General features: G+C 40.9%; 1 protein-coding gene across 1 annotated transcript in view; it reads right to left on the reverse strand.

Moving 5' to 3' along the window:
• The window catches only part of LOC140234924 (RNA-binding protein Nova-1-like), a 108,330-nt gene that overhangs the window by 75,340 nt on the left and 8,873 nt on the right, over positions 1-24,117 (reverse strand). Inside the window, exon 2 of the mRNA XM_072314967.1 lies at positions 7,717-7,857. Within this exon, the coding sequence (XP_072171068.1) occupies positions 7,717-7,857 (141 nt within the window). The remainder of the gene's footprint in view (positions 1-7,716; positions 7,858-24,117) is intronic.

A 24,117-nucleotide genomic window follows, 5' to 3' on the forward strand; every position in this document is an offset into this window, starting at 1 on the left:
CATCGCATCTAGGAGACAACTCAAATGTCACACCTTCCCCCAGGACAGGATATGCAGTAGGGGTGGGGGAGGTGGGGGTAAGACAGGGTGTCCTGTGATGATGTGAGGGTTAGATATTGTGTCTCATCTCTCGCTGTATAGAAACCAGTCAATTCTCAGAAGTGATCGCTTAACCCTTCTCCTCCTCCTCCTGAGAGGAACCATGGTCGAAAGAGCCTCCTTTTGCAGCTAACAAACAGAGGTCGTGAGGCCAGGATGTGCGTCTCCCGCACCACATTGAAGGCTACCTGCTCTAAACATAATACAAGCTATTCTCGGGTTGATCTCATTCATTGTTACGTGATGATAGTCTATTAACCTCCTGATGCAAATTAATTTTGAATCTTAATTCATGCAGCAGACTACAACACATCACATCTTGTGATTGCTGACACAAAGAATGACACAAAGTGATGGACAACAAATTGAATTTGATGACCACAGAATTTTGTTTCATTTTTTTTTCCACCCATAGTGAGCTCTTGTAGTAGTGAATTGACGCCATGGGAGAACAGCAGACTGTGCATATTCAAACAAGAGACACTTTCCCCTACTTGGTCTGATGGGTACAGGTAATGTGGACAACTTTCTTCTGCATTTAATATGCGTAGGCATGCACAAGCACAGTCAATTCACTTGCCCAAAACAGAGTTTTACTTGCCTGGGGCAAGCTGATTTGTGGTTTTGTAGCACCCTGACAGAGCACATGTGAGTTTTTGAAGATAACCAGTGAGCCATTATCCCTCTTCCTAGTCGGAATAGGTTGTTGTTGTTGTTTTTATCACACTGAAAATGCACTCTAAGCATGTTCTGCGACATCATTCATCAACCGAACTCCGTGCCAACTTCATGTTTAATGGCTGCACAATGTAGCAACAGCGATTGTAGAAGTACACCTCTCATGATTTTTTTAGGCCTCAGTTCCTCATTCTAACAGGAGTCATTGAAGTAATGCATTTTCCATCATCTCTCGTGAAAAATTCTACTTCGTTCTCTGGGGCCCTCACCCTGGAGTGGAAAACTAGTGCTATTTGTTCTGACTGAGTGGTGTCAGCATGCACGAAACAAAACAAAATGTGCTCATGAAGTCCTATTAAAACTAATCCTTTTCATATTTGTGGCACATCATTGCTTGCAGTTTGTGGTTTATGAAAGACGGACTCGCGTATTTCAGGAAGTTTCCTATGTGTGCATGTGTGTACGTATTTCTGTGTGGATGTTTGTCTTTGTGTCTGTGAGAGAGGGAGAGACAGAGAGAGAGAGAGAAAGAGAGAAGAGGCAACATGCTGGATTCTGATTTTCATATTCGGGATATATTGCTTGCAGGAAGGAGAGGCGATTATCAAACGTTAACAAAGCGACTCTACGGATCTCTATCAGCCGCTGCTGCAGTGCAATCAAAATTCGCAACTAAACTGGCATGTCAGACGTCCTTGTCAGCAGGTGCACCTCCTGTAGAAAGCCTCTGTGATGCAATCAGAGTGAGCAGAGTAGCACAGGGCTTTTTCTATCTTATTTTTGTTATTCTATTTTTAATATGCCTCAAATATGTGCACCATCAAGTCCCACTAATTTTGATACTAAATTCCGATTAATACTTGCTCCTCTCACAATTTCTCACTGTTTAGGAGACTCCTAAACACATGGCTAATATCCAAACATGACGAAACAAACACTGTCAATAATCCAATAGTTTCCAAATAACAAATAACATAAAGTGAACATTAGTGGTATTAAGACATGCAAATTAGCAGGATACAAATCTCCAGATTTGATCGCGATCCAAATCTTAAGATTTTTGCCAGTGTGGAAATACAACTGTCACTGAATAGTGCGATCGGCATCACGATCAAAATCCCCAGAAATCTTGAGATCATTTCAGAATGATCATGGTTATTTGAAAAATACCACAATAGTAATGCTGGAGGAACTATTATTGAGATTTTTTAATCCCATCATTCAACACACGCATTACAACAGCACATGAACACAAGGGCAAGGGTCACCATTTCAGCAGATTTCGTGCATGCGTAGTGTGGTGGACGACTTGTCACGATCAGCAATTAGTGGGATATCTCCTTCCGTCTGAACGGGCGCAAAAAATCTCAGTACTAAATTGGATCGCAATCGACATCCCGCTATTTTGTCTCTGTGAATGGCACTAGTAATGGCAATCATAATGGTCAAGTGTGCATATGTTCTAATGGGTCATGTCTGACTAACAGCGCGTTCACATTGGTCCCCGCGTCGCGGGGACAGCCACAAGAGATCTTATCTTTTTTATGACTGACCGTTCACATTGGTATCTCATCTGTCCCCGAGCTGTGGGGGCATTTTGGGGCTTGGAGCGAGCTCTGCCACTTGAATCCAGGCATAGCGCATGCGCACATTTGATGACCACAGCTGGACGCTATCAATTGCGCCCCAAGGTCACTCTCCCCTCCAAATCTTGTCCCCGTACCCGACTTGATTCGCGGGGACGAGGGGACAAGTCCCAGCGAGCGTTCACATTATGGTTTTTGAGGAGAAAGTCCCACAGCTCGGGACTTTCCCCGCGTCGCGGGAACCAATGTGAACGCGGGGTAAAGGGAGGGGGGTATTTCTACAAATCTGGAGTGTTCCCCACCCCCACATTACTGTTAGAGAGTGGGCACTCATGGGAACTCAGGCTCATATGATCTACTGGGACAACAGCTGTTGTCTCCCCTTGGGTAATGCTAGCTAGCTAGATAGATAGATAACTATCAGTCATCCTGCCACTGATATCTGTACCAATATTAGTAACTGCCCTGTGTCTCTTCTCAAAAAGCTGTGTAACTTCATCCAACAAACCCTTCATTTTCATATCAACATGTCTTTATAGCTTCAATTGCAGTGAACAGAACTTTCTCACACTACACACAAAGGAAGTGACAGGGGTTATAGTTACTGACTCGGACAAATTGCAAAAAAGGGTCATTATATAAATCTAAATACTTGTGTTTATATGTAAATCATATGGGCATGCACATATAGTAGTATGTGTATGTGTTTGTGTGCGTCAGTTAGCGCACATGTGTAAAACTCTTCTTTTTTTTTTCTATTCAACTCCCCCTTCCCCCCTTCCCCCCTTCTCCTGCAATCCCAAGACATTAGCACACACTCCCCCATCTAATAAGCAGAGCTGACCAGTTTGCCTAACTGAGCAAATAGCAGGGAGGCATAATGAAAATGACAAAAGCCATCTCTGGCGAGGTGTGTACAAAGTACACATCCAGCCATGATTTGCAGGCCCACATCCAGAGCAACAGAGATATTCTTCCTTTACCTGATGCAGCAAACCTCAATCTACCCCCCCCTCCCCCCCCCCCTCCCCCCCCCCTTCTCCCTTCCTCCTTTGTTTCTGCTCAGGGGGGCCTCAACAATATGCAGATCTATGCTCCTCTCATCTTAATAAAAGGTAATCTCCATGCAGATCACCATTCTGATTCTAATTGCCGTTTAAACAATGAATGCAAACAAGAGAATTTGCATCAGGCTTTGCATCAGGCTCTGCATGAGGTTTGGCCAGCCAGGAGAGAGGACGGCCAAGAGTTCACTGTGGCACAGAGTTAAAGGAGAATGAAACCCATTTATATAAATACACGAGGACTGAGGAAATGCAGCAATATTAGTACAATGCAGAACACATCGGCAAAATCTGAGGAAGATCAGTTCGACAATACGACAAAAGGAAAGAATACTTAACATTTAGGTGCCGCTATTATTGCATGAGATCACCACATTTTGTGATATCGTGTATGTATGATACAGGGAAAATATTTTTTAAAAATCAACATATTTTCACTTTTACAGAAAACTGGAGGAGCACTCGACTTTCCTCTTTCAGAAGACAAGGGGAATAACATTACCCCTAAGTCAGTAACAAGTCAAGGAAATGTACAGTTTCATAAAAAATTAAATCTTGCAAAAGTCTCTTAATTATTTCTCTATTTTGTTTTCTATATGTGATGTCACAAACCGTAGTAGTCTGCTCATCAGTGATGGCTGCATCAATTTTCAAAATTTTCAAAATTTATAACTTTTGAACTGATCGTCTGATTTCCGTCAAACTTTGCTGATGTGTTCTACTAATAGTGAGCTGCATTCGCTGAATACACAATGTGTGCTTGGGGATTTCCTTCCCCTTTAAAGCATTGCCTCTGCCTAAGCACACTACACAGGCATGGTGAGAAAGGTCAATCACACAACAAGCACAAGGCTATTCAGGAACTGACTGGGTTTCTAAATGAGTTGCATCCTCGGATGCCTTGATTGCTATTCAAGCTTGCAAACTATGCTAAATGCCATTACGGGTTCGAGGCGGAAACCTGTATCTCCAATCTTGTATGAACAGAGCTAATTCCCTGAGCATCTCAAGGGCTCTGAAAAGCGTACGTGTTACCAACTGAGGTATCTATCTTTTGCATAGCTCTGACATATCACGGTTAACTCAGGTGTGCAGTCTGTTGTTGTACTAGCAAACAAAAGTACAGTCAAACCTGTCTATAGCGGCCACCCAAGGGATACAGGAAAAGTGGCCGTTATAGACAGGTGGCCGCTATAGGCAGGTAACATGTATCGTCGTTGTATACATCTATATATACTTACGGGTATGTGTGTACGTATGCACATGTGTGTATCATGTGTAGAACAATGCCGGTGTTCATGAAATTGTTGCACAGTACATGTAGCATGTGCACAGTCATGAAGAAAGCTTAACACTAGTGCATCATTGTGACTGAATAAGTGATGAATGCAACGGTGGCGATCACTGAACGTTGCCCAGGAATGACTGGCACGGCTAACAAGCAGAAAAACACGCTGAATTATCGGCTCGGCTACGGCTCCACCGGGTTGATGGCCGCTATAGACAGGTTAAAATCTACCACGGGAAACAAAATTTGTGGCCGCTGGCCGCGTTAGACAGGTGGCCGCTATACACAGGGTCTTTAACATTGCTTTTCTCTCGGGGGGATTTTTCAGTGGCCGCTATAGACAGGTGGCCGCTATAGAGAGGTGGCCGCTAAGGCAGGTTTGACTGTACATATTATTGTCTCTTGGGTGACAAGACCTTATATCTCACAATCATTAAACTTCAGGGGAGCAAAAAGACTTTTGCCATTTTCACAACAGTTTGCATAACGACATCAATGTAGATGTCACATAATGCAGAAATATTGTTTGGGTTACATTGATAATTATCATATCTTAGAATTCAAATCAGTATTTTTGATTTCCAAACTTGAGTCAGGATGATTTTTGAAATGCAAATTAACATATGAGGTTGTGTCATCCCATAGATGATGTTACTGAGGTACCCACATCAAAAATTTCGGTTGACATACTGTTGAAATTATTAGAATACCATAGGCAAGTCGGATTCTTAAGGAGGCGCACTTAGCCAAAGAAACATGTAAATGCCTCAGAAGCAAATGGTTTGGAGCTTTGGGACGATTAACATGGAAACACAGGTAAAAGTTAAGTCAGGACATCATCAACATTTATAACATCCTGCTTTTCAATTTGGCAAACTTAATGCATGTTGCTCGTGATTTTCAACGGGTGCGTGCTGTTGATCATGAGTTTGAATGGCAAAGAGCTGCACTTTCAATTGACATGTTGGGGATGACATTATTAACAAATGATCCATTTGAGTGTGATGGTGCGTACGAGAGCTCATGAAAAAGCGGTTCAAAGCACAGTGAGCTCGCAGAGAAGCTCCATATTAACGTCTGCCGATGCTGCGTTAGTTACGGTCTGAGTAACTGATGACATACTCCCATGTTCTAGTGGCAGGGTGCTGTTTGATAGGGACGTACGACAAGCCAGGTTGCGAGAGTTCTGCTGGAAATGAGATTATGCCAGGCCTGTCAGTCACTCCGAGTGATGGGGGGAGGGTGAAGGGAGGGGCGGTGACAATAACTTTCATCGTGATGAGCATTCAACAGCAATAACAACAACACAAATGAAATAACTTGACGACAAACACGAGCCTGTGGCTACTGCAAATTTTAATTTGGTTAAATTTATAACTAATTTATTCTTTTAACATGGCCCCAACCCACTCTTTCATTTCAACTGGTCATTTTGTGTACTGTTTTGTTTCGTTTTGTTTTGGGTTTGTTTGGTTTTTATTTCCACTGAAAAGACTAAATGGAGACAAACTGAATTGAAGTGGACATTTGTATGGACAGACCAGCAGAACAAAAAAAAAAAAAGGAGCTATGTACCTACAAAACAAAATGAATCATCAGCATACCAATAACACCATCCATGACTGAAAATTCTCAATTATCAAAGGCCTATTCCTTTTGTGTATACTTTTAAAACTTATCCTGACGGCATGAAAGTTCACCTGTTTGGGGTTGATTTCTGCCAGTCTACCCCCTCTCCCTCAATGTTTTTTGTTTCAGATAAATCCATGTCGTGATTGTAAATGATCATCACTGGCACTTTTATTTGTGGCAGATAGTGGGTAGGCCCTGAATATACTGCCATAAACAGAAAATATGACTATCTAGTGCACAAAATATTACCGGAAAAACACTTGTACGAGTTCCTCTATTAAGGTATCCATTACTGTCACTCAGTGTGCAAGCAAAATTTCAGTTATGAGGAATGCAATATTTGCCTGGGACAATTTACAGAGATGCATGACAATGCTCTCACATTGCAGAGAACTACCAGGAATTTAAACGCAAACAGATTATTCATTGACAGAGACTGCCAAAGACAACCCTGCATAAGGTATCAGATGCAGCACGCAGTTCCTTTGGACAGTAAGTGCACACACATCCCCACTCATGTACCCCTCATATCTCCCCCCCCCCCCTGAAAAAAAAAGCCCACATCCATGACTAGATACTCCAGAAATAAAGCAGCTCGGCCATGATTTATGATACCTTCCCATCCTGTTTCCATGGCAACTCAAACTCCTCTTGAGAGAAACTCAGATATTGTACTCCCTCCCCCTCCCCCAAGTTACTGGGGAGCCCCATCTCCCTCGGAGAAATCAAGCCACTTTGAAAGGGAAGATCTGCTCCGCTGCTCTACATTTGCCTGATGCGCCACCCTGCCACCCTTCCCTCCTCGGCCTGTGAGAGCCCCAGTTGCCAGGTTGCAGTAAGGAGACAAGAGGGCAGGAGAGCGAATCTAGACTGCTGATGCTGCGCAGTCTAATGCACTGACAAGATAAACACTTTCATGAATTATCTCCGTTTTTGTTTGGGACGAATACAAACAATCTTTCACTCAGGGCATCCATAAAAATCCTACCCCTTTCCTCTTCTGCCTCATTTCAGGGGATAGAAGGAAAGACAAGATTCTCTTCCATACCAGCTCCCACTGCCCCCCCCCCCCCCATCATCTTCCTCGTTCTCTCTGCAATTCCATCATCCGAAGTTGATTTGAACAGAAACAGTTCAAAACATATCCTCCCTGCCTCGGCACATTGTTGATGACGGATCACAGGTTAGATTACACCACAGTCCAACCACCATCCTTATGTCTTGGCTGATGTTTTTCCTTCTTTTTAGTAGGTCTACTCAGATTTAGAAGCTAAGTTGTTGGAAAATGAGTACTGGAGTTTCATTTTGTTTCCCTTTAAGAAGGTAAAAAAAGGGGGAAAAATATGAAGAAAAAAAAAAAGAGACAAACCTGGGTAGAAGTCGTTGGCCTTTGAGAGTTTCACGTTCGTGCCTGTGTCTCGCTGCAACTGGGCAATGGTCTGACCACCTTTGCCGATAATGGAACCTGCTGCTGTGCTGGGAACTAGCATCTTCAGGATGTATTTTTCCTCTGCCAGACAAGAATCGATTGGAAGACAAGAGAAGAGGTAATAGAGAGCATGTTATTGAATATCAAAGTAGAAAGACAAAATGATGGAAAACAAAAATTGAGACAATTGTCATGAGGAGTCTCTTTGTTGTCCCCCCCCCCCCCGCCTCATACATCCATTAAATACAAATGAATGACAGAAAGAAAGAATGGACAGAGAGAAGGAAGAGAAAACATGACAGCTCCATCAAACACTGGGAGAGTTGGAGGGCTTGACACTCATAAAGTAAACATGTTATCATATTATGATATTTTTGCGCTTGCCTGGGAGACAACTTGTCAGTTGCTAGCATCATCAACATCACCAACATGGGAATGGGGGAGGGACAAAATGCAGGAGAGAGAACGGTAGTGCCATTCACACTTATGAGATTTGTGTCGCGATCCATATCTTCAGATTTTTGCCAGTGTGGACACAAAAATCTCACTAGTGTAAAAAGCGTGGCCAGCTCAATCACACTCAAAATTGCAGAAAAGCTTGCAACCATTTTAGAATTATTTGAAAAATAAGGAGATCATATGAACTGCTGGTGTCTGAGCAGTAGAGCAAATAATCTCAGTATTTTCTACCCCGTATTATTCAAAACACACATCACAACATCAAGAAACACAAGGGAGATTTTGTCAGATTTCAGGCATGCACAATTTGGTTCAAGGTATTATTTACCATTTGCAGATGAAACAAAAACCTAGCTTTAGTGCTTCAAAATAGTTCTAAAAGGTGAGTTAGGGATAGAAACAACTGATGTAAAAATGTTAATCAGTATAATCAATGTTACATATTAATGGTTTTTGCCTTGCATTGCAAAATCAACTCTTTTAAAAGCGCTAATTTTGGGTGTGTGTGAATGCAACTGTTGTGGCCAGTATTACTAGCATGTGACTGTACTGCTCTGGGTTGCACTGAAAAGACGGATGCCTTATTGTAAAATGCAGAGTACGTGTCACATGATACTCTCGCTGACTTCAACCCCTAATGGCGTTATTTTTATACACTTGGTCCATTTGCATCATACTAAAATGCAGTTACATTTACCTAGCACTTGGACATCCATTTACATGGAAGCCTTTTCTGAGCATTACGGAATGTCAGAGGTGTCTATGCTTACAATGTACTGTATATTGCTCTGTGCACAAGAAATGCCAGTGTGGTAGTCTGGCTAGTATTATATCCAGTACATGTAACTGTTGATTTAATGTCAGAACTAATTATCTGCGTAGATACAACTGCTTGGCTGATACAAAGTTTTGAAAGCAGGTACTCTCAAAATGCAGCAAAAAGGTAGCACGTGTCTCTACTATTTTAAGCCTAATTAAGGTAAAACATCTAGTTCCCATATGCCTGCAGAAACTGTCAATTTTTACTCTGAAATGGACGCATGCATTGTATGCATGAGAAACGAGTGAAATAGTGCTGTGATTTAACGAGATTTCAGTTGGGTTAAGACAAAAATGTGAAATATTGGTTAAAAATAGTACACTGACAGTATTGCAGTCTGAGAATATATCCGATCATGGTTGCTGTGTGATGTTTCATAATTGATTAATGATAATCAGCAAATTGGGCCATAGCAGTATCCATCAATCTTCCGTACCAAAGTAAATCGCTTGCAGCTTGTTGGGAAATATGATTGCAAGGGCATGACTGATCATCACGTACACTACCATTTACCTACCCACTACTCAAGGGGGAGGGCTCTTCCATAATAAAAAGTCAGACCTGTATGCAAATCTAAATCATTTTACATTTTTCATCTCAAAATATTATAAAATAATTCATTATCCTGACAACTTGTGTCAGGCATGATCCTAGTTTCTTGGTAGACCCTTTGGATGAATGGCAAGCGAATTCCCAAATTAGGCGTTTTCACATCAGCTCGATAAAAGTCCAGGCTCAAGATATTTTTCATGATCGCAAATTAGCACGCTATTTCATTCCTATTCACATCAGCCCGAACATTATCAAATAGCGCGCTAGTTCACATTAATTATCCTGCTATTTCAGAAATTTCCCGAGTTGGACTCGAGAAATTTTCTTGATCAATTAAAATTTTCTCGATCAATTAGCGCACTAATTTGTTTTCACATTATCAAATAGCGCACTATTTCGTGATTGGGTTACAATTTCCCAAGTCAGAAAATAGCGCGCTTTTTCGAAACATCGGGCTGAAGTGAAAACGCCTACTGTAGAAGATGAATTTTGAGCCCTGCTGAGAACTATGTTTTGCCTTTAAGGAATACTGCATACTGTAGTGGATGAAACAACAACAATTAGCAAAGTAACAGAGCACATCCTAGCCTTCAACCTTTACCTTGATTTCTTATCTTCTCTCACAATTACTATGTAGGCTACTGCACATGTCTGAATATTCATTGTCCCTAACAATACTAAAAAATATTTTGGTGCAAAATGTTAATAAATATGAACATCATTTGACTGGTGTGAAGCTAGAAGGTGAGGTCACAGACCAAAACAAAAAAAAAAAATGCTCAGAATTTTGATACAAGGTAACTTTGTTTTCTTCTCTTAATATGTCTGGTTTCTTAGGTCTTATCCTTACGAAGTTTATTCAGTTTACATATCTTAACAGTCTCATGTCAACATGATTTCTATTTTAAGTCCTCATTACAAAATACTGGCTGGACTTTAAATAGTCAACAAATTTGGACAAAGATACTGAGATTAACAATGATGAGAAAAGTTATTACCAACATTTAAAACCAATTTGCTAATATGATATCATCAAAATGATAAAACAATAATACAATATACTTGCACTACAAATAATAATGACAGCAACAACAACAATAATTTAGTACAGAAAATGTTATTGAAAACAAGGTAATAATAGTAGTGAGCAGGAGTGATATTTTATGAATATCATATGTCTTTCTTTTTTTGTCATTGATAAAACCAGATACCAGGTACAGGTTTGTACTGTATACAAGAGATAAGTTTATCCACTGGCACAACATAATGCATCATCATCATCTTTTTTTTTACCGAGTGTGTCGACTTCCCTACCACACACATCTCTGCAGCAGTTGCAAGCTTACAGATTAGGTATCATGAGGAATCTGAGCAATGCCCTTCTCCGCTCCCCTGTGCTTTTAGGCACAGATAGTGGGGTGAGATTCCCTATGAAAATGGAGAACACCAACCCTCTGCTACCACGTATGTTGTAAGTAACTCTGGAACGACTCTGGCATGTGCCCTTTGTTGTGAACACACGCTCTCTGGCCCTGGTATTCTTGAAGAATTTCACTCATATTTATATAGTTATCCTTTGTGCGCAGGACTGCTGAGGTCATTGCAAATATCGGAGAAAAAAAAAGGGGAGAGTTGCTGAAGAGGGATCGCAAAGAAGAGGAGTTTTATTCCACTTTCACATGAATTTCTTTTTCGATTTTGTTTAACATCAATTGAATCTAATGGAGCGGTTAGGCTCTGGCTATGGGGTTTCTCTCCCCCTCCCTTCTCATCTTCTTTTTCTTCTTAAACTGTACCTCTTTAAAGTGACCTTTGAAAATAGGAATGCAGCTGATTATTTCAGTGTGCTGTTTATACTTGGCAAGATGGGATCATTCCATGGGCAGAGCTACAGCATCTTTTTCTTCTTTTTTTTTTTTTTGGGGGGGGGGGGGGGGCACTCCTGAAGAAAGCTGGTAGGGAAATGGGTAACTGGAGCCCTTGATTATTTATCCTTACATCACGCCCCCTGAATTTCACTCCCTCTGTAGGTCTTCAGATGTCTTCGCTCGCTGTAAATTTGCAACATGATCCATGCCATGTGCTGACAAATTTGGCATCTCCGTCCGCAGACGCTGGTATTTGAGCGCTACTTAACACCAAAAACCCCCCAACTCACTACACCGCTCATCACTCCTTATAGTGTTGTGCCTGAAATCCGTGCATAGGTGTGTTTACGAAATGAAGGGGAAGACTTGTGTGCCATGTATTGCAGAGTATCTTCATGCTCAGTGCACATGTGCAAGCTCCCTGCAAGATAGAGAAGGTTTTCCCCTGATTAGTGTGGAGTGGCACAAACACAGGAATGATGCCAGCACACAAATATGTACAATATTATCTGTAAACTGAAGGCTGGTTTATTGAACCACTGGACTTCTTACATTGTATGATGCAGGTCAATCATGCCTTGTAAGGAGATATACCGTAACTCTGGGAAGCAATTTATATACCCTTGTGTATTATAAGGTTTAAAAGTTGATGAAACACAATGTGAGTGCTTGTTTAACCTATTCTACACAATGTACACTCCTCCAACAGAAAGAACCACAAAGAAAAACCCTATGTGTTGCTTGAATCTTCTGCTATAAGTTGCTGGCATCTAGCCGCCTGGATCATCTTGTGTTGTGAAACACTGATTCCCCAATAGGACAAAGCCGGAACTGGGCAGTTATTGCATAATGCCACTATTTACCCATTCATCCTTGCACTCTTCAAACATAAGCGGTCACCCACACCTATGTGCACCTATTGTGCTGCAAGCCCTCCACACCAGTTTTGAACAGACCCTGCCAAGAAAAACCCGCATCTATAGCCCATTCACCACTGTGGACAGAACTCTAACTGGTATTGATAATCCTTTTGTGAAGTCAAAGACCCAAGCCATTCAGAGTCCAGTAAACCACTGGAATGGGAGAACAATAGGACCGAGCCAACAAATCAATACACCTCCTCCCCCTCTGGTCCCGCCATGCAATGCCTGCGTTGCCAGTACCACAATGGGCACCGAGCGGAACAGTCCCCCACGTAAGAGGATTGGGGAGCTGGTATTCAAGGAGTGTTGCTAAAACAGGGACTTAGCAGTGTCAATGGCCATGTCTCACCGGAGTCTCTGAAATATCCTTGGTGAGGAGCCCCAAGACTGAATTACCTTTGACCCAATTATACTCTGGATAGACCAACTTTAGAATTAATAAGGGTAATATTTAGTCACCATTTTCCTGTATCTGGGTTTAAAGGCATCAGCTTAGTAGTGACAGGCATTGGTGGAATGGTGGGGGGGGGGGGGGTGGTTAGAGAGAGAGAGAGAGAGAGAGAGAGAGAGAGATAGAGTGGCGGGTGTACTCCTCAATTCACTGCTGACTTCAGCATTGATTTGCTTTGACAGGGAGAATTCTACTTCTAGAATGTCTTCAACATGGTGTATTGATTATATCACTGCTAGTACCAGATAAGCTCCAACTTTCTCTTTTTTTCACACCCAAGAGTTTGGAAAACACTTAACACTAGCTAGTACACAACACGCCACTATTGTTACATTCTAAACCATGAAAAGTCAACAAAACAACACATAAGTAAATCCATTCAAATAAAAAAAAAAAAAAATCACATAAGTAAGTCCATTCAAATTAAAAAAAAAAAAATCAGATCCTCTTCTGTAAAAACCCCAACACAAAAATGTTTATAATATAAATAAATTGAGATATTTTCTAGCAGGTGCAAAAATCAATTCTACAAAAGGTACCAACAGCACTACTGAACAGTGCATTAAATAAATCCGTAAGTTATACCTCAATAGAGACACTAAAGGTGATATAATTATCTTACAATCTAATTTGTAGCACAACAATTCTTTTTTTAAGCTTGAAGTTATGTCATCCCTCCCAAAAACACACAAAATCTTATAACTATATATTGTGGGCAAGAGTTCAGTACCAACTTGCTTCTAGCTAAAGGTAAAGGAACCAATCACCATGCAGCTATTCACTACATGATTACAAGATGACTGTAATTACAGCCTGTAATTGCTGACCATCCCATTAATCATTATGACAAAGGTCCTAACTGAAAAAGACTGAAAAAATTACATTTTCCTATGCATCAAATCTCTATGCACATATTGAAGTGAACTATCAAGAATGTTTGTCAAAATCATAAAAAAAGAAAAAAAATAGAAAAGGGGAAACACTGCCCTGCAATTGATACTATTTCTTTTTAATTAATTCTTATTCAGAGCAATTAATATGTCCACACAGGCATAAATCTTGATATCTGTATCTCTCACTTACATTTGTACATCCTCATGACCTCTTAATACAAGCAGAGACTCCAACCCCAAGCAGCTTCTGATCTGGGGCCCGTTCCGTAACAGTTACTATTATGGTAACTTTGCCATCCAATGGTAACTTCCATGGAATTCTTGATTTTGATTGGCTGTTGAGTATTGTTGCCATGGTAGTTACCACTGGATGGCAAAGTTACCATATAGTAACTTTTATGCAACGGGCCCCTGGAGATTCTCCCGTCTGAAACCCCTAGCAACATACGATGGCAATAAGTAAAAAATTATTTTAAGCGGGAGACACACAGCCAGGGTGGGAGAAATTAAATCTCTAGCAGGAGAACGGGAGATTTTGCAAAAATGGACTTTGGACGGGAGATCTCCCGTCGAAAGCGGGAGAGTTGGAGTCTCTGCACAAGCATATTTACCCACAAGAGTTGAAAGCCTACACAGAGAAGATACCTATGTATGTGTTCTTAATGAGTACACCTATTATACTGTTCATAAGAATGTATTAAAATTTTATGTACCAGTACTAAGGGCAGGATCATCACCTAGAGGGTAACCATAGCAACCTCAAGGCTTGTGTAGGTTTACCTCCACTGAGGCTCATTCACTGATCAGGTTTGTGCAATAAGGGGTTCATTTTGCAGCAAGCATGACGGTATTTCTGAAATTTGATGAGTTCCAGACATTAGTTGTGCCCTAGAATATGATGGATTTATGCAGGCAACAATGGCGAATGTGCGGACGGGAATATTATTTTCAAATGCACACACAAAAGCTGCTCTTTAGGACTCCCATGAGACAAAAGACTGACAGGCATTTGCATTCAATTGCTTGATATACAGTATAATGTATCATTATATTCTGATTTGACAGCACAGAGAAAGGGATTAAACGATAAAGAAAAAATGGCCTTCAGACTGGAAAAAAGGCCATGTTGTAGATGGGAGCTAAGGAGAAAGTCTTGCTGGCAATCATTCTCATCTTAGAATGCCAGATGGAGCCAGAATCAGCCTGCAGTTGAGGGGAAGGGGCCAGGAAGCTGGAGAGCAATGGACTTACACTTGACCCAGAGATGCAAACATCACACATGAGACTAAAATTTTGCAAAACATTTTTAAAGCACTTTTCTCACTCACTTGGTTTCCTTTGTCCCATATTATCCTTAACCTTAGACTATCCTTCGTCCCTTTTCACACTTGCATTCATAGTACTATTGATGCAACGAGGGCCTTGAAAAAAATCGATAATGATTTCACATGCTTTAATTTATGCCTGGACTATCAAGGCTTCGGGAGTATTCATGATCATACACCAGAGTGGTTTTGCTTACAAAATACAGTTTGATGTCATCTGATCATGTTTGTGGCATTGAATATTCATGATCGTCCTGCCTCAGATTGGTTGCAGCGCAACCTGTTAATCTGTTTTTGTAGTTCCCATAATATGTATCTGTTCATACTGTCTCTCTTAGCATCGTATGTAGTACTAGACAGTTGCATACTACAGAAGCAGTCCTAACTTTACTCTGGGTAAACTCCAGAGTGTCTCTGGACACTCCTGGGTGATGCTATAGTGTGAAAGGCATCACAGGTAAAAACTCCTGGTTGAAAAGTGAAGGTCAGTATACTCTACCAATGTCTGGCAGGCTGTTTCACTCATGTGCTATAGCATGGACTTCCACTGCAGAAAAGCGCACGAAAGAATTTCCACCGAGAGCTTATTCGCTAGTTAGAAAGAAACTTTTTGCCAGATCTTTAGTCGCTCAGCATCATCTTACATATTCAATCATCAATCTGGAAGAGGCTTTTACAGTTGGTGCCTGCTTTGCTGCTAATCAAATCATGAAATGTGAGCACATTACAAATCTCATGTGAAAATGGGTATATTGGGGGTATTATTTTTGTATACATAAGCACATTCTTGAATTCAATGTATGTTCTATTCATTTAAAAAAAAAACAGGAAAAAGCCCTTTTGAAGCATTGCATGGCTTCATTAAACATGAATGATCCTTCAGAAAATTTGGATGAGTGATGCAATATGAACATGATAGCAACTTTTTTTTTCTTATTTAAACTTTCTAGTGAATGATGCCTCCTTCAAGATGGCAATCCTACCACATCACTAACACATCTTTGTTATCAGACTCTTTACACAGCATATAGTCCAATCCATCGTCCATACAGGAGCTCCCCATGATACAAGCTCATCGCTGGCTGGGACGGACACGAAGTATTCCTTATTCATGAGTCATGCACGGAGCTCATCTGGCGTCTCCCAGAGTCAACACCATTGTTCATCAATCGTCTGCATAAATAACTCCGCTTTCATTCCTAATTAAAATCACTGCCACAGATTGAGGAAATCTGGGGGACTGCCTTTAAATCATAATCAATATTTCAAGAAAATGAACATCAATTATTGCGATCTTCATGGGCAACGCTTCCCTCGTATGATTAATTTGCGAAACTTTTTTTTTTCATTAATATGGCTGAAAGCACCGCCACTGTGGAGGTCTGGGTAATAACGCAAGGCCAAGGGCAATCAAGCATGGCAAGCAGAACAGGATATACATGAAAAGAGAGAGAGAGAGAGAGCTGCCACACATTGGTATTGTAAGATCATGACCACCCATCCTCCTGTAGTCACAGATTCTCTGCCAGCATCTTATGGCAGTGCCCTCGTTTCTCCACAACTCTGCATTCCCCAAGTGACTTTTATTTTATGAGATGCTCACAGTCCCTGGCCAAGGACCGCTGGCTAATGCTCCTACGCCTGACTGGCTGCTCGTACAGAAGGGCGAAGAGGGTAGAAGGGATATTAATTGCACACACGGGGGCAACTTTTCATTAACCCTCTCGAAGAATGAGTGCTTCTTCGCACCGGGAAGAAAAAAAAATCATCCAAGAATCCAGGACACCAGTGGCAATTGGGGTTTCAGATATATGCAGTAGATATAAAAACAACTGACACATCTGCCTTATTCTCCCCTCCACACAGGCAATTGTCACCACTTGCCAGACAGTGACCTTTGTAAAGAGCCAATAATGATAAAACGAATTACAAAGAGAAACAGAATTGATAAAGGAAGACAGCAATTGTAACTTGTTTCAACCCCATTCCCTCCCACTCACTCGCTACACCTTCTCTACGACTACACTGTACACCTCAAGCACCTCTCCCAGGGAGGTGACTGGCACGGGCGTGGGAGAGCACTTATTCAATTTGGCAGAATCTGCCCCCCAGTATGGGTGCAAGCGTGGCCTGGGGGAGGCTTGCCACGCTCCCAGCGTGGTCGCACGGCGGACACCAGGCTTCCGGCTTGCCCGAGAGACACGCAACTCGCAAATGGCGAAGAAGAGTGTGGAGAATCTATGAAGGCAGGAAGCACTGGGGGCCAGTCGCTGGAGGATCATGGGGCAAGGATTATATGGATTAATGAGAGAAAAAAAAAGGGAGAGATGGAAAGGAAAGAGAGAGAGACTGAGGGTGAGATAATGATTACTGATGTGCCTTGATCTTTACAGAGGGCAATGCAGAGAATGCTTCTCGAACAATAACAAAAACAGAAAAGGAAAATATTCTAGCTTCCCATCTATACTGTAGCTTCTCATATAGCTCACTCTTATTTGCCATGACTTATCTCAATCGCGATCAGGTGCAGACATGTTTATGAGACTGTATGATGCTGACCTTCAGGCCTACCGTAGAGTACATAATTGACATTGAAAAGCTAGCAATGACTACTGTATGTAAGTTGGTCAAAAATTAAGAACTTGCTAACAATCTTGCAGACTTGTGTAAGTATATGATTCACTAGTATTTGTGGTTATACTATAGGTGTAAACACCTATGAGTTATAACGGATAAAGCCATCATATTTTAAGAATTACCTCCATGAAGAACTACTTGTGTGAAATTAGCTTGCTTTTGATTGATCTAACAACATTTATAAGATTGAAAGTTGATCTATTGTAAAGGTAAACGCTCTAGGACTGGTAACTTCTAAAGTTTGAAATTACCATAATGCAGACATGATCTTGCAAGCCATATAAGTTTTCATATTATGAGGAGATCACATCACTTGCCAATTTGCTTGATTGAGCTCATAATTGTTTCCATCCTCACCCAACCACAAATGATGTGATTACGTCCCCGCTGAACAATTTCCCATCTTTCCACATGTGCAGTCGTGACAGTGCAGTATTGTCGAGTGCTGGTAATGACAGAGAGGCAATGAGGAGGCAAAGAGAGGCAATTTGAACGTAATTTTGCGATTGCAGAAATCACACATGAGGCCCGTCACATTCCCCCAGATGCTGCGCTGCTTGCGCAGGATGCAGTTTGTGACTCAACTCTGCTCAAAGTCACTAGCAGCCTCGCTTCCAGATGATGATTACGTTGCCAATCTATACATTCACATCTTGTTTTCAGAACCCTGGCTGATGCCTTTGTTCTGAACTCTAACTAAATTGTGAAAATTATGCTAGATTCATACAGCAATGCACACATGTATGTGCATTTACTTAGCAATGCACAAGTTTGACTCCAGTGGAGGGTACTCTCTTTGGAATAAGGCTACCGTGTATGCTGTAGCTGTGATCCCCCAATCACCATCTTGCAACTCGCGCCGTTCCAAATCCCATCCTCGTCAAGATGCCAACCCCGTTTCATAATTAAATATGCACGGCCATGATTTGCAGAGAAAAGACACCGCATAAATGCGAGCGTCTGATGCGATGAGCTTGCCAGGCTCCCACTCCATCGTATGGAGGGGACACATGTTCAGGCGCCGTGGCGGTACTTGCAGCTCAAACTGCAAACGCAGACAAACACTTGATGTCACATTTCAGTAATTGAACAAGCAGGAGTATGCATGTCTTCATCGTTAGCTCTTTAGAGACTCTTCGGACTCAGCTCACTGCTGATCCACTGTGCGTCCCTCACTCGGAGGGAGGACTGGATCGCTATGCTCTGGAGCCCTTGCTGATGAATGCCATACACACACATCTGCCAGTGACATATATCAGTGTATGCACCAACTGATTACAGCTTTACAAGGGATAATTGCATTCATGAACAAAAGCTAGTGGCAAAAAAAAAAAAAACAACAAAAAAAAAAAAACAAAAAACCAAGAATACTGGCAATCTTTCAATGCAATATGCAATAGGACAAAACTTCTCTACATTACATTGTAGTTCCCCTAAAAACAAAAAACAAAAATGTTAAAAAAAAGAAGAGTCTTTGTCCTTGTTTTGTGCAGATATCATGAACACACATATTGCATATATTCAGTATTCTCTATAAGCTTTCCCTTATATATAAAGATATAGAATGAATTTCAGCAGTGCCAATTAGATGTAAATGATAACAAAATAATAAGTTCTGCAGGGAGATCCCCCAGTAACTTCTTCCTCCTTCTTGCATGAGCATTGAACTTCTCCATACCAGACTTTACAATGTAGGCTGTGCATGTGGTGGACAGTCATGACTTCAAATCCAAGGAGTTGACAAAAAACAACAACACCACCACAACAAGAAAGCAAGACCACAAACAGCAAACAACACAACAGCCAAATCATAACATTTCTGCTTCTCCTGCAGAGTGGACTGTGTATTGCGATGTTGTAGGAAAGGGGGAAAAGACATATGGCTCGGGTCACGCTCGGGAAGAATTTTGAATGATAAAATAGTCACGATAGCACTAATGATTGATTCTCTGAGGGAAAGGGATGACAGAAAGGAACTAAAAGTGGGAAAACATAAATATACAGAATATAAAAACAACAGAAACAAAACAAAGACTTACAAAAGAATTCTGCTTCTATTCACAATTCAGTAACAATGTTAGAGAGAAAAAAAAAATGAGTATTCATGACAATGCGAGTCTCGGCTATAAAGGGAAGAGAGATATATCTTTTTATGCCTCTGTTTCAAAGGGTGCCAGAGGCATTATGTATTTTCATTTTGTTCCTTCTTTCAAAGAGGCACATGAAAGCAGTGAACATCACCAAGAACACCACAGTAGACTGGATGCACTACTGAAGCCTTTATAACAAATGCCACTCTTTCTATCAGTCTGCATGTAACAACAGATATCAATGGATATCTCTTCATATTTAGCAGGTCTTCAGCATCTGTGTTTAAAAAAAAAAAAAAAAATCAACACTGAAAATATTAGGCGATGGTGTGCAGATTCTACAAAACCAGAGAGTTCCTGTGTGTCTAACCATGTACTGCGATCCTGACAGACATTTATAATCACCTCAGTAAATAAATAAAAAAAGAAAAACCTACACAAGACATTAAAAGATTATTTTATATATAATTAAAATATAATCTAATCTAAATGAAGGCAAGAAAGGAAGATGGAAACCTGCATATGTAAAATGCATGAAAACAAAGGACCAAGGCATAAACCTTCACGAGAATTTGGGTTGGTACTCTGGTAAGTCTGCTATCCTCTTTTATCATATACTTTGTACTCACAAAAAATGTATTTTCTCAATAGAAATTTTTCCCCTTGAACTTTTCAGTTGAAACCTTTCCTTTTTTTCTAAGTCAAAGCTGCTGAACCTTAAAGTGGCAGTATTGAGCAGATTCACAGTTCAATTTGCACTAATGATAACTTTCAGGTGTTCCATCAGCCAGAACAATGCCAAGAAAATGCCCAAACTTTGGCATGTTAAAAAGTAAAAACAAATCCTCGTTCCAAATCACCACCAAGAATCTCATAGAAGTGTCAGTTGACATACATTGTACTTCACACCTGTAACTTGGCAATATGTTGCCTACAGACAGGAAAACAAACAAACTAGGAAAGTTGAAAAAAAATACCATGTACTCCAACTGACACATGTGCACAAAAACTGCAATTCTAAAGCAGCTGCTATTGTAACTCACAGGCACAAGCAGTTAGCAGCCAGAAGATAACTGCCTTTTATAAAGTATTCACAGGGTTACCGTGGTACCCAGTACTGCCTGTAACAGTGCAGGCAGCAGAAAATTATGTTTACAATCAAGTTCTCCGTGGCATTCACGTTGTTTTTTTCCGCAGGTTATTCACCCGCTTCGCCACTGACTGAGCTGAGCGACTGCGCTTCATTAGACCCCGACAATGGGCAGAAGAATGAGGACGTGCTAAGCGAAAATATTGGTGCTGGTGGCCATTTCAATTACAGTAATATACTTTTGGTCGCAATGCATAATGCAGCCAGCAAAGATCAAATCGATTGCTTCTGAAGTTACAAAGAAGGGCAAGGAGTTCTTAATCACACAAGTTGTCAGTGCTTGGTATGGGACCAGGGTGTACATTTATGACTACAAATTTCTAGCTCCAAATAAATTAAGAAAGCATTGGGCCCTAAAAATATGCAGAAAGGCCTAAATATGTACATGGGACGAATGGGGGGGGGGGGGAGGGGGAATGAGTCAAGTTGAAATATGCAATGGATACTACATCAAAAAAGCAGCAATATTATTGGTAAGCTGATCAGCAGGCAAAATCTCTCCAGCTTAAAATGTCTTATAAAGAATTCTTCAGTAATATACTGTACGAGCTGAAATTTTCGCGGTGGTTTTATTTTCGCGAATTTCACGAATCGCCTTTGAACCGCGAAAATAACAACGCACAAATAAGTAAGTACAGTTAGACCCTCGCAATCGTGAAACAAACAACACGCGAAAATGTCCTCCAAGTAGCAATTTGCGAAAATATCTGTACGCGAAAATTTCAGCTCGTACAGTAACAATCAACTGAAGACATTTGAAAATACTGTCTGCACAAGAGTGCCGAATTAGAATGAAAACTGACACAAACAGTTAGAGGCAAAGACAGAAACTTGAGAAAAATGGAGGAATGCCGGGGTGGGGTGGTTACATGGGGAAAAAAAAAAGAGGAATCTAATTATTTCCTCCCACTGTGAAGTATAAGGAGAACTTGTGCCACGGTTACCCGCAGCACCAATCAAAGGCACAGAAAATTGAATCAGAGCCTCACAGACGAGGCTGAATCGCAAAAATAAATACTAGCGACAGCAATGAACAGTTTAGCTGCGAGGAAGAGAGCAACTTCCGCCCGCAAACGAGCGCAGCAATTTATCGCAGAACTTTGAGGGGAAAAACAGTAATTTCTCCCGATGATTACAACGCTTTGTCATACTGTAAGTCTGTATGTGTGAGACAAGTGCCATGTCACTGCGTTTTCCCGTCTCGGGTCACACAACTGAGAATCTGAGAAATCTGAAATTACATGTACTTAGTCAGTTGAGACAGTCCTGAGTTTCTTTTAAAGGGACGCAATCTCCTCCATTTCTCAAAAAGAAGGGAGAAAATCACTCAAAATTAACAAATGCTGCACAAATTTGGGTGTATTAAGTCAGAAATTCATAACAAACAAAAAAATAGTTACGGCAAGAAAAACACTAGGGACATTGAAACTGGTTAAGGCAAAATCTTTATTAAAACTAACCATGTGGAAACGTATCTGCAACATGAAATTGGTATGGTGTGGGCAGGAACGTGTATGGTGCTTAATGAGATACAACCAGCAGGACTTATTTGATTTTATCTATGATGCTAGTTGTGGCGCATTTCTGTGGGTATGACACCATATGTGCAGTGACCCACTCAACACACTACAGTACAAATTGTACAATGTACTGTACACATATACTGTACCCATTACCCATTACCCTTACGGCAACAAAACAATGAGACCACATTTGTCTGATCCAAACTCAGTTCACTTCACGTTACAATGTAATTTGTTAATAAATATATCCTACTCGTAATACAGAAACAAATGAATCTAATTTTCTTTGCAAACTCCCCACCCCCCTCCCCTTCCTCCTGGAACAGTTTATAGTACTGCACATAAAACTTGATCAAGCTTACACATCTTTAGGTCATTAATAAACTGTCTAAAAACTTTATTATCAATAATAGCTGATTCTCCATGTATGTGGATAAGGGTATGTGATGTGCTGGGTATGTCCAATCTGTGTAGGCCTACAGCCGTAAATATGGAACTATCGAGTACACCATTGCTTCACCGTATAGTCATGACTATATATATCAGCAATAAAATTTATAAACTTGGTTGTACAATACTGTACTACGTTGCACAATCTACATTGCACACATAATAATGGACACAAAAGCATACACGTACAACTCTAACACACACACACAAACATACACACAAACACACATTATACTCAGCACTTCATGGCAATTCCTCAAGAACTTTGTAACCACAAACACGCCCCTCTCTAAGGATTTTAATGGCAGAACTGAGCAAACAATGCTAACCTTATCCCACATATCAAAAGCAGCAGGGACACAATCCAAAATTTATCTCATTATTCCCAGTTAATAGGAGGCTAACGTTTAATGATTAACTGAACATGAGGTGCTCAGTAAACAGTGTACTAGAGTTGGACAGGGGCTCAAAGGTTGTTTTTCCTACACCAGATAAAGCACTACACACACTGCAAGTATGCCTAGTTTGATTTCCCCCTTTCTTTTATTATCTTGGACAAACATGTGGTCATTACTCAGAGCTTTAGTGCCTCACAGTTATTACCTAACACTGATGTGCCTTATCTGGAGAGCAAACAGCCAGTTTGTCTCCCAACAGTTCCTCGTTTTCCCAGCATCCACCTCTAATCATGGCCCAGCACTCTGCCTGGGCTCTGTGTGGAAGACGGGGCAATTTACCGCGATTATTACACCCCGTCATTCTCGCTGCCCACACAGACCTACATGTACCAGCATAATAATTCATTTGCATGAAGCTCCGTGCTGATCAAAGACAAACAAACATGATGTGAGCCTTGCCATGTAGATCTGGTGTAGCTTCGCCTCCCTCATACTCTCCTCTAGCGAGTACGGGTAGTATACAGTGTACATTACAGCAGCAGCCATATTTCTTTTTCTTTTCCATTTATAAGCACAGACCACATGTCTACAAAGTCCATAATAACATACAATTTTGATACCAGTACATACTATGAAGTCCTGTTGCAAGGCAACTTGTTATCTCTGTGTAGTGTACAAATATACTAGTACAATGTGTATGTACTACAAGAAGTATAGGCCTACATCTACTATGAATGTACATTGTAGGCCTACATGTACCCTACAATTTAGGCAACATGTTCAGTGTGTAAATGAAGATGGA

Source organism: Diadema setosum, chromosome 1, assembly GCF_964275005.1.
Source record: "Diadema setosum chromosome 1, eeDiaSeto1, whole genome shotgun sequence".
Lineage (NCBI taxonomy): Eukaryota > Metazoa > Echinodermata > Echinoidea > Diadematoida > Diadematidae > Diadema > Diadema setosum.